Source organism: Symphalangus syndactylus, chromosome 19 (assembly GCF_028878055.3).
Source record: "Symphalangus syndactylus isolate Jambi chromosome 19, NHGRI_mSymSyn1-v2.1_pri, whole genome shotgun sequence".
Lineage (NCBI taxonomy): Eukaryota > Metazoa > Chordata > Mammalia > Primates > Hylobatidae > Symphalangus > Symphalangus syndactylus.
Window position 1 is genome coordinate 47,065,708 of NC_072434.2, and position 12,223 is coordinate 47,077,930.

Genomic DNA, 12,223 nt, shown 5'->3' on the forward strand with positions numbered 1-12,223 from the left:
CCAGACCTCTATGAATTCCGTGAATTGTTTAGCTTACAGCTCCCTGATAACTGTTCTCTTACTAGAAGTTTTTCTTACCCAACGTTATGGCCAGATTGATATTCAGCCAAAGAGTTTAAGTGGCCCCACTGTAAGTTTTTGTGTATGCCCCTGCTCTCAAAGTACTCTGCCCCATGAACTTGAGCCCCTTACACTCTCTGAACTCTTATCTCTGCAAGATTGTTGGGCTCAGCTTGAGTTCCTTGGCCCTGTGCCATGTTCTGGGAATTTTCTACAGTTCAGAAAGCCTAAGTACTAGTAGGACTCATTTTGTTTCCTTCTCTTAGGAATCACAGTTCTGTCTGTCTTTGTCCAATGTCTGAAAATAATTATTTGCTACATTTTTTTCCGGTTTTCTAGTTGTTTATGACTGGAGAGTAATCCCAGACCCTCTTATTCCCTCACGGCCAGAGTCACTTGCTGACTTTTTATTAACTTTTGAAGATATAATGTATTCATACAGTTCAAAACTTTGTTTTCTTTAAAAGAAGTAGTGAAATGGGGTGGTTACTTGACAGAAATGTGTAATAGGGAAAATTTATTTTTTAAAGGGGAGTTATTATATCATGTCTATTAGCTGAGAGAGAAACATGATGGTGCAGAAAATAGAGGATAATGGCAAGAAAGTCCTTGAGCTGACAATAAGAGATGGGACTCAGAACACGAGACAAAGGGTTCACCTTAGATCAGAACTCAAAGAATTTATTCACAATAAAAGAAGAGAGGAAAATTGCATGGACACTGATATAGGCAGCCTGGTTGGTTTGGGTGAGAAAAGCAATCATTAGAGAAACTCCACCTGCTTCTGTTGTCTCAGCAGCAAGATCATCAATGAGTCTCTCTGGCTCACTCTCAGGAAAGCCAGCTGCAATGGTGCAGGCTGTCCTATGGGGAGATCCACATAACAAGGAACAGAAGGAGGTCTCCAGCCGACAGCCAGGGAGGAACTGAGGCCCTCAGTCCAACATCCCATAAAGAACTTAGAACCCCAAGAATTGATCTCGAAACTAGCTTCTCCTGAAGTTGAGCCTTGAAATGACTACAGTCCTAGTGGCTGAAACCTTCGGTGCAGTATTTGTAAGAGACCCTGAAGCAGATACTCCCTTTCCATTCCACCCCACACTAAGCTGCAGCTGAATTCCTTAAAAACAGAAATTGTGAGATAATAAATGATTATTGTTTTAAGCCACTACATTTTGGGTTAATTTATTAGATGACATTAGATCACTAATGCAGCTATTGGAACTTGAAAGTGGGGTGCTGCCATAATGAAAACCTAAAAATGTATGAGTGTCTTTGGAACCAGGGGACAGACAGAAGCTAGAAGTATATGGAGAAGCACAGTGAAGAAAGCCTAAATTGCCTCGAACAGACTGTTAGTAGAAATGTGGTGGACTTCAAAGACTCTGCCAGTGAGGGCACAAAAGGAAGTGAGAGATAATTTACTGGAAACTGGAGAAAAGTGGTCTTTCTTGTGTAGTAGCAGAGAGCTCATTAACATTACCATCTGTAGTTATGTGGAAAGTATAGAATGTGCCTACTGAACTGAATGATATATTTAAGGAGATTTCCAGCAAGTGTTGAGGATGTCTCTTGGTTTCTTCTTGCTGTAAGAGGAGAGATATACATTGAAGAAAGGGCCATTAAACAAAAGAAAAGAGGACTTCATAGTCTTGAAGTGTCCAGCCTCTCCAGATAGCAAATACTGTTAAAATTAAGAAATGCCTTCTGAGCAAAGATCAAAGAGAAGATAGAGAAAAGATCTCTAGGAGATTTGCAGGCTTTTATCATATCTAATGGAGTGAACACCAGAGAGATCCACTGGAGGTCCAGGTAGTTTTGTGAGAGAAGTGTATCTGCAGAAATACTGCTAATATAGAGACAGAAAGAGACAGACACAGAACAAAATGAAAAAAAAAAGCCTTTGGACCATTAAAAATTGTGCTGACAGGAAAGCAGGCTGTGAAAACAACTTAGATGCGCATATGGGCTGCTTTTCATGAAGAAGAGAGGGTTACTCAGGCCAGGTTCTGGCACCCAGAAAGGGGAGCCAAGAACCATGGAGAATTATTCCTGAAGTTGGGTAGTAGAGGGAATAAACTAACATGAAGGGTGCAAGGGGAGATGCTCAAAAAGCAGGATTCTTGACATGGAGATTACAGAAAAAGCATGCTTATTGGTGATGACAAAGTCTCGAGCATGTCCGTGACAAGGGGTGAACGAAGTGGTGTGAAAAAACAAGAATATTGAAAATAAGCACTCAAGAAACTGAAGATTAGTCACGTGGATGCTGAAATCATCAAGAATGCTGGCAGGAGTAATTGTGAAGACAAAGTAAAGTAGGTGTTAGTAGTTATAGAAGCCCAAACTCCAAGTATGACCTGGAGGGCCCTTCATAATCTGACCCCTGTGTATCCCTCCATCTTGATTTCTCTTCATTCCCCAGCTTCCCAGTCCCACCACACTCAACTTTTCAAGTCCTCCCATGTGGTATCTGTGCCTCTGGGCCTTTGCAAATGTTCTTCACTCTCTGGCTCATTCTCCTCTGCCCCCTCCTCATCTTGGCTGGATATCCCTAGTACTTGTTTCCACAAGGCACTGTATTTACTACATCACAGCCTTTCCAAACTTTGCTGGTATGTCTTCTGTTTTTACCACAAAATGTTAGCTCCAGGAGGGCAAGGGCTGAGTCTGTGTTGTAGAACCTTGTTCCCCATGCTCAGGTCTGTGCCTGGAACACACAGTAGGCACCTAATAAAGAAACAGAATTTCCTTCCTATATCTAAGAGGAAATCTCAGAGCAGTTTCAAAATATTACATTTCTAGAGTATCTGTCCTTCAGACTCTCTGACAAACATTAATATCTGAGCCCAAACAAAGCTTTCCCTTAAGAGACATATTTATATGGTTTTAAATCTCTTACAAACATTAGATTTTATCCCTTTTAAAATATACTTTTTTACACATGGAAGCATTTGAAAATTTCTCTTGTGACTCCGATGTCCAAAATAGGTGAGTCTGATTCAAAGCTTTTCTATAGTGATCACCATTATGGATTTTCTCTTCCATGGAGTTCTCATTGGTTATATTGACCAGCTCTTCCTATATTGACCAGCTCTTCCTATTGAATTAGAGTCCTATTTAATTATTTGGAGATACATTGCCTTTAGAGCCAAACAAAAATAGAATTAAAGGCAGAAACAGCATGTGATAGTTGGTATAATGAACATATTAACCAAATCATAGAGGTATAATATGGCAGGAAAAAAATGGGAGACTGTTTCTCAAATTCCTTGGAATTGTGACAGGTTTTACTGTGCTAATATTTTTAGAAACCTAGGTTCCAAGTAAAAGAAGACCAAATTAAAAATCATCTTTTAAGAAAGTTTGAAAATCTACCTAATTTACCTAATTTTCTCATTCTTCTGGGTCCTATTGTTTAGAGGAATAGACCAATGACTGTTCAGCTGACTAAACTGAAGCTAAAATTCTCAGCTATAGCTAAGTAACTATTCAAATTTATAATGCTCTGAAATTATATATATATCTATCTATATATTACATATATACTTATCTTTTTCAGAAAAATACCTTGTCATAATTATAATATATACATAATAGAATTTAAGCCCTTACACATATTCACAGGGCTTTAAAACTGAGCACTTTGCCCTAACCTGCTGATAAGATCAGAAATTGTCTAGAATAGGCACCCAAGTGAGAATTTTTAATCACATCCAAAGCATTTAGGTCATCACAAGAAGGTAATACTATGCAAAGGAATACTTTTCTCTGAGCTAAAACCTATTTTGCTCAATAAAGCAGGAAACTGCCCTGAACTTCAAATATATCTTCATCCACCATAGGGCTTCCTTTCTTCTCTCAATACTCAAAAGTTGAGATAAACCTGCTTTAAGACCAACCCTGTGCTCTTTTCATGGAATTGGCCCATTCCATTATTCACTCTATAAAATATCTTCAATGGCTCCCCTTCTATTATCAACTTTTCTCTCCCTGCTGGGTCACTTTCTATAGACTAGAAACAAACTCATGATTTCATCCTTTAATTATCCACCCTGGGACATTCATTATCCATTAGTCTTCCACCTCCGCTTTCCAACCCCAGCCAGGCTTCTCAGGCCTCTAGAGATTTATAACTCGGTCACTTTTGTTAAGGACATTTGTCTACTTTCTGGTTGCCCAACATCTGACTGAAGAATCTACCATCATACAAGGCTGAAACACCGGCAGCTAGAGCACCTTCTCACCAACTAGATACCTACATCTGAGACACTGGCCCTCAAGATGATTGCATAAGGACGCAGGGGTTTGTAGGTTCATCAGTCACGGCATCAGGTGACCTGCATGTGGAAATGATGATCACAGGGACATTCAATGTCCAGATATGACGGCAGTGGCACTATATCTGGGTTCCTCCTCTGGGTGACTTAAAGAATTAGTTCAGTGGTCTAACACTAGTAATAAGTATTAACTACAGCCTGGTAATCAATACAGAAAGGAGAGCCGTGGCGGTTGTGTGTATTTCCTCCCTTACAGTATGCTTGTGTGTGTGTGTGTGTGTGTTTCTATATATTCACTAATTTCTTCTCAATCTTTTTCTTCCCCGTATTATTTTATATAAGGATTCCTGCTATTATTAAATTTGCAATTTTATGTTTAGCTTCCACAATATTCATTCAGGTGGAACAGTGATTGAATGTGAGGAGCAATTAATACTGTCCAGAGAGCAACATTGTACATGCTGCACAGAAAACATAATGACAATTGCAATATAGCATCATGCCATTTGGGAGAGAGAATAAGACTGTCTCCTCTTGTTCAAAGTGTAGCCCACCACTGCCCACCCCCTGGGCAACTCCTGTGGCTCAGACAGGGGCTGTGGCAGGAGGAAAGATGCCACAGTCTGAGTCCTGGAAGGCCATTGCCAGTGTTGCAGAAATTGAAAATGGCCCATTAGTTATGCTAAGTCTGTTATGGGAAGTGCCACAGTTCAATATTTCTGTTATGGGTGCATTTTTACATCTGTGACCTGTGCAGTTTTGATTTTTGTTCACTTCAACTTTGGTGAAGTGACTCAGCCACTTAAGAATGTGCTCATCCACTATTCACAATAGCAAAGAGTTGGAACCAACCCAAATCCCCCTCAGTGACAGACTGGATAAGGAAAATGTGGCACACATACAACATGGAATACTATGCATCCATAAAAAAGGATGAGTTCATGTCCTTTGCAGGGACATGGATAAAGCTGAAAGCATCATTCTCAGCAGACTAACACAGGAACCGAAAAACAAACACCACATGTTCTCACTCATAAGTGGGAGTTGAACAATGAGAACACATGTACACAGGGAGCGGAATATCACACACTGGGGCCTGTCGGGGGGTGGGAGGCTAGGGGAGGGATAGCATTAGGAGAAATACCTAATGTAGATGACGGGTTGATGGGTGCAGCAAACCACCATGGCACACGTACACCTATGTAACAAACCTGCACTTTCTGCACATGTATCCCAGAACTTAAACTATATAAAGAAAAGAATGTGCTCAAGGGGTCTGGACCCCATGGACCATTTCCAAAACAATTCTATTCTTGTTTCACTCAAGGTCCAAGTCTATTACTAGAGCCACAGTTCGAAGCAAACAAAATCGATGATGTGATAGTCATATTGAAGATCCAGAAAAAGGCCACTTGAAATTGTCCTCTGAACTAGGCATGATTTTTAATGAAGGTGCTCAGGAGTTGAGAGACTTGGGCTATCAAAAACATGCTTTTAATATGCTTATCAGTAATTGCAGGCTACCACAGAGATGTGCCAGGGACAAAGAATGCAGCATGTAAAGTCCTACCACCTGACCTGCCAGTTGCTAACATTGTTATCTGTTTCCACAATGAAGCTTTTTCTGCCTGTCTCCAGACGCTGCACATTGTCATAAATTGCATGCCAGCAAACCTGCTTCATGAAATCATCCTCATGGATGTTGTTAGTGACCTTGATGATTTGAAAGGAGAACAAGATGAATATGTCCAAAAATACCTCCCTGGAAAAATTAAGGTATAAGAAATATAAAGTGTGAGGGATTGATTCAAGGAAGAATGAGTGTAGCAGTCCACACAACAGAAGTCCTTGTGTTCCTAGACAGCCACGTGAAGTGAATGTGATGTGGCTGCAGCCCTTGCTGGCTGTCATCTGTGTGGACTGGCAGACCATGATGTTCTCAGTGATTGACATCATTAGTGCCAACACGCTAGCCTACAGCTCATCCTCTGGTCCGTGGAGGATTCAACTGAGGGCTGCACTTCAAATAGGAGCTTGTTTCCCTTTCTGAGCTAGGATGAGCAGAAAAAGCCACAGCACCAACAAAGTCACCGATAATGACTGGAGGATTGCTTGCCAGGAACAGACAGTATTTCCATGAACTTGGACAATATGATACTGGCATGGATATCTGGAGAGGAGAAAATTTGGAAATATCATTTCAGATCTGGGTGTGTGGAGGTAAGCTCTTCATCATGCCTTGCTCTACAGTAGGACACATTTTCCAAAAAAGGTGACCATATGGATCTCCTGAAGGCCAGGACACCATGAACACAACTCTTTGAGGCTGGCACATGTCTGGCTGGATGAATAAAGTGGCAGTATTTTTCCTTAAGACTTAATCTGAAGAGGAAAAGCTATGGAACTATCAGTGAACGAGTGGAATTAAGAAAGAAGTTAGGATGCAAATCATTTAAATGGTATTTGGATAATATTTACCCAGAGACGCAGATATCTGGGACCCATGCCAAATCCGAGCAACCCACTTTTATCATTAGAGGGCCAAAATGCCCCAGTCCTTCAACTTGGAAGGCTGTATCACCTCCATACCAACAAACGTCTGGTGGCTCAGGGCTGCCCAAGTCGGAAAGGAGGCCTACTAGTGCTTAAGGCCTGTGAGCATGGGGACCCAAATCAGATCTGGATTGATAATGAAGAGCATGAATTGGTTTTAAACCATCTTCTTTGTCTAGGTATGACAGAAACTAGCTCATCAGACCCACCACGACTCATGGAGTGCCATGGGTCAGGCAGATATGGACCTTTGGGGAAAATAGTTGGCTACACCAGATGTCAGCTGGACAGTGCCCGAGAGCAGTGGCTTCACAGGGTCAGGAAGACTCTGTGGCTATGGCAATCTGTGATGGCTCCTCCTCACAATAGTGGCAGTTGGAAGGTTAAGGTGGACACTGTGGCAAAAATGGTGCTTCACCGGGCTTTGCCTCCTCTGTGAAGCATAGAGCTTTAGAAAGAAAGTTGTTGGTGCCAGGAAAGCCTTGGTTTGGTAGAGCCATCTTGGAGAGGATGACATCTCCCATCTTCCTGGAGATGCCTGGGAATGTTAACAGAGGTAACACAGCAGATCTGATAGAGATGGGAGCACTGAGTGTCCGCAGGTGAGGAAGTATGTTTCACCAAGACACTGAGGTCATTTCTGAGCTTCTATTAAGGAATTTCTTGCTTATAGAGGGAAATCAGAATATAATTTTAACTCTAGAGTTTCATTTGTACACAATGACAAAACTCGGCAAACAGATGTTTCTATTCAAATTTATTTATGCCTCTTTTTAATACCCTTTAATGATGGAATGGTTTTTATCTGATCAGGAACTTGTCATGATTTTCTTAGAAGACTTCACAGGAGACAGTTATATTTTTTTCTTATCATTTGTTTCGTATGTTCTAAACAATTTTTTAAAAATGTATCTACATTATGTTTGACTTCAGAAGGCATCATTTATAAGACAATATTTGAGAGGCAGTTAACCATTATAAATTATTTTGATGAATTATGATACTACATACATGTGAAATAAAGGATTCTTTTGATTTTTATTAAAGTATAGTTGCACTTAATTAAGTGAAAGCATGAAGTTATAAGGAAGTTGTAGGGAAAGGTAGGTATGCATAGAAAGGTGTGTGTGAATGTTCTAAGTAGCCAATGAGCCAATGAAGTGAATTTTGCTGGTGGTTAAGCCATCTTCAAATGCACCCTATGCTCTGTTTCACCATGCTGGCACTGGAACTCTGCAAACCATAGTTCTCCTCTACTACCTAAATTCTTGTTAAATTCTACCTGTGGGGGAGCTAGAAAGAGACTAGAATAATCGAGTGACAAGGGAGTTGATCCTTCCTGTTTTGCCTACCATTCTTGAAATATCACTCCAGCCAAAGGTTCCTCACCTGGGCAGCAGCAGTTCATCCCAGTAACCAGGTTTTTTTCATATTCTCAGCCCCAGCCATAGTATGCCTTGGATATACGAATTCCAGTTCTGCAGCGTTCCCCCATCAACTGACTGAGGAACTAGCATAAAGATCAGCTCTTCAAGGTCCTTTCTCCAAGTTTCCCTTTGTTCTGGCAACCTCTCCTTCCACTCCCCTGAATGAGCTCTGCCTAAAGATCCATTACTTTCACACTGCCAAATCTGCACATATTATTCAGACCTTATTATATCTTCCTGCTATATCTGACCATTGACCACTCACTTCTCCCACCTTCAGACAATATTATTTCTTTATTAATAATTTTTTGGCTCATTAAGACATTTCTGGAGGGTAAATTGGAAAATATTGTAGAAAGCATTTTGGCAATATGTATTCATTCAACAAATAATTTTTAAGCATTGTGTAAATATTTCCACTGTGTTAATTTCTAGAGGCAGAACAATTGTTAAACATAGTAAGTGCTTTTTGTGTGCATTTAGTAAGTGGTACAGCCAGGTAGTCTGACTCTAAAATCTGTCATATGAACCTCTACACCAGGAATTTTCAAACTTGAGTTCCATCAGAATCACCTAAAGGACTTGGTAAAACAGATTAATGAGCCCCACCCCCCTAATTTTTTATTCACAGGGGTGAGCTAGCAAATTTAAATTTCTAACAAGGTTCCAGGTGATACTGATCTCCTTCCCAACACTACACTAGTGGCCCACATATTTTCTCATTAGCTCTTATTCATCTCTAATGACTCAACTCAGCTATCTGCTTCCTTAGGAAACCTTTGCTCCTCTCTTCTCTCAGCAGCTTAACTAGATAACCCCCATCTAAGATCTCACAACAATCATGGGCTCCCATGACACACATATCGGCAACCACTAAAACTGAAACTCTGTACGTATAGGTCCCAACTGCTAGCCTTTGAGCGCCTCAAGGACAGCGATCATAACCATTCATCCTCTTTTACATGTCTTTAAGTTTCTTTTTTAAATTTTTACTGTGATAAAATGTATATAAAATTTAACATTTCAACCATGTTGTGTACAGTGCAATGACATGAAATACATTCACATTATTATACAACCATCACCACTCCCCAACTCCAGAACATTTTTCATTCTCCCAAATTGAAACTTTATATCCGTTAAACAGTAACTCCCCAGTTCCCCCTCCTCTCAGCCCCATTCTACTTTCTGTCTCTGTTCATTTGTATAGGGATGGTTTCTAGCACATTGCTCCTCAATGGCATTATCTCAATAACTGCAGAACTGAAGGAGGCTAGACTTTAATCATCACATAGAAGAATTAATGAGAAAGAATTTTAAAGAGTTAAAATTGACATAGAAATGGTGTATATCATCACTGAAGTAATTAGAAAACTTAATGACATATTCGCTGTTTGAGTTATAAGTATATGGCTGTTTGAAAACAATATCTTTGTTCTCTTTCTCACACAAATAAATATTAGCCACCCATATTTTTAAGTTTCTAAAGAGATCAAAAACGAAAAATCATCTGAAGAAGAAATATAAAACACATCTTTTTTCCTTTTCCACTCAAATATCTAGGACTCCTGAACTGAGTTCACTCTTCTTTCAGACTACATGCCCACCTATATCTGCAATATCTTTGTAAGGTACGTGGATGTGCTTCGGTCAAGAATTAGGCCAAGGCAGACATCCAGGCCTGCATGACTCAGCGAGTAGAGCGCAGGCATATAACTCCACCTGTTGTCACAGCCATGTAGCCATAACATGGGAAGGCCATCCCTTGGCCGTATGCCACTATTGTCTGTAAGAGGGATAATTGCCCTGCTGACACTGTACAGATACTCTTGTACAGGCCCTCTTGCACCCAGAGAGAGAGGGAGTACCAGAGCTGTCAGTCTTGCTCTGACAAGGAGAGCCAGGGCATGGCTCAGCATGGCACAACATGGCACAGCATGGCTCACGTTCATGCCCAGAGAGAGAAAGAGTTAAGCTGCTGACGCTGAAGGAAAGAGAGAGCCAGCCGTGCAGCTGTGCATAGGAGCAGCTGGCCCAAGCAGTCAAAACAGAGCAGACAGTGAGAGAAAGCTGCTGCTAAGAGAGCTGCTAATGAGAGACCTAGTTTGAGTAAGCTGCTGATAGAGAGCTGCTGAATAAAACTACATTTCACCTGCTTAAGGCCCCCAGAGTGTTCTTTCAGCTATTGCCCATCCATCCACTCCCTTCGGACCTCAGCATGAGCTGGAACCTGAACTTCAACCTAACATTTGGTATACTTGTGGACCTGACAATCGTGACCCTAAACCTGACTGTCTTGCTACCTCAATTAACAGGAGGAGAAAAGAGGAAACCTAATAAAGCAGAATGCCATATTAAAAAATAAAACATATAAAAGGAAATGTAGGGATGCAAGAGGTCTATAATCTACTTCCGTATAGGAAAGCTCTTTAAAAAAAATTGTGTAGTAGAAATGTCCAAATTAATTATTTGGTACTTACAGAACATATAAAAGATGGACCTTATAGTTATAATTCTTGAATGGATTCTTAAATAATGACTCCACATAACAGATGAATAATTTCAAATCTCCTTTTAGCCAGCATTGTATGTTCCAGTTTGCACCTGAATTAAAAAAAAAAAACAAAAACAAAAACAAAAAACTACATGAAATCTCAAAAACCATCTGAACAACTCAGTGAAAGAGAAGAGCTAAATCAAATTTACCAGTGTTCTGATACAACTTCCATTGCCTATTCTGAGAGAAAAAGAACAAGCTTTAACTAGGGGCATGCGTTTGCCAATCACTTAGTCCCTTTGGCCCTCAGTTTCCTTTTTTCTAAAGTAATAGAATTAAATTCAGTTATTGCTTCTCAAATTTTCTTTAATTTCAAGCCACTTAAATAGGACAAAAGAGCTCAAAACTCATCTAGCTCAGTGCTCACTTTTCTTTTTCTTTCCTTTTTTTTTTTGAGATGGGGTCTCACTCTGTCACCCAGGCTGGAGTGCAGTGGTATGATCATGTGATCATGGGTCACTGCAGCCTCGATCTCTCAAGCAATCTTCCCACCTCAGTCTCCTAAGTAGATGGTACTAGAGGCATGCACCACCATGCCCAGCTAATTTTTTTTTTTTTTTTGTATTTTCAGTAGAGATGGGGCTTCATTATGTTGCCCAGGCTGGTCTCTAACTCCTGAGCTCAAGTGATCCGCCCGCCTAGGTCTCCTAAATGCTAGGATTACAAGCATTTAAGCCACTGTGCCCAGCCTTTTTTTTTTTTTTTAAACATTAGACAGGTAATGTGCCAACATCATAACAAGGTCCGAGGGAGGCACATCTCACTCATGCATGTGAAAACCCGGTCATCACGCTTTTGAGGGAGGAAAAGATATGCCTATATTTTCATACTGGAGGTCTCTCTACATGGATGAGTCAATTGTCTCCACTCTTCTTAGCTTTTCCAAAAGACTTGGGATAATTCTGTCGTTTATATTTCCAGATGCAGAATTTTTAACTACACTAGCTACAATCAGCATGCATTATACTTAAACAAAAAAAAAGAATTTTTTTCTTTTCTTTTTTTGTTTTTCCAACTTTTATTTTTAGTTCAGGGGTACATGTGCAGGATGTGCAGGTTAGTTAAATAGGTAAATGTGTACCATAGCAATTTGCTACACAGATCATCATATCACCTAGGTGTTAAGCCCAGCATCCATTAGCTATTCCTTCTGAAAAACCCATGTTTAAAACTTATATTCTTTCAGAGATATTCCTTGCCTGAAGAAATATTATTATTCATGAATATTTTAAAATTTAACCAACTCAACAATATTATCAGTCATTTGATATTTTATATATTTAATAAAAATAAGGTGTGTTTTTCTACTTCAAAGCAAATTTAGAAGACTACAAGGAATGTACTTA

General features: G+C 40.0%; 1 protein-coding gene, 1 non-coding gene and 1 pseudogene across 3 annotated transcripts in view; 1 reads left to right on the forward strand and 2 right to left on the reverse strand.

The window, feature by feature from the left end:
- The window catches only part of LEPR (leptin receptor), a 107,063-nt gene that overhangs the window by 62,410 nt on the left and 32,430 nt on the right, over nucleotides 1-12,223 (reverse strand). For both annotated transcript variants that reach the window (XM_055233841.2, XM_055233842.2), the window contains exon 4: nucleotides 10,801-10,924. In XM_055233841.2, the coding sequence (XP_055089816.1) occupies nucleotides 10,801-10,924 (124 nt within the window). The remainder of the gene's footprint in view (nucleotides 1-10,800; nucleotides 10,925-12,223) is intronic.
- LOC129458169 (polypeptide N-acetylgalactosaminyltransferase 11-like) lies at nucleotides 5,022-7,280 on the forward strand (annotated as a pseudogene).
- Nucleotides 11,586-11,689, reverse strand: LOC129459093 (small nucleolar RNA U13). The gene has a single exon (XR_008649900.1). It is a non-coding gene; the product is annotated as a small nucleolar RNA U13 (small nucleolar RNA).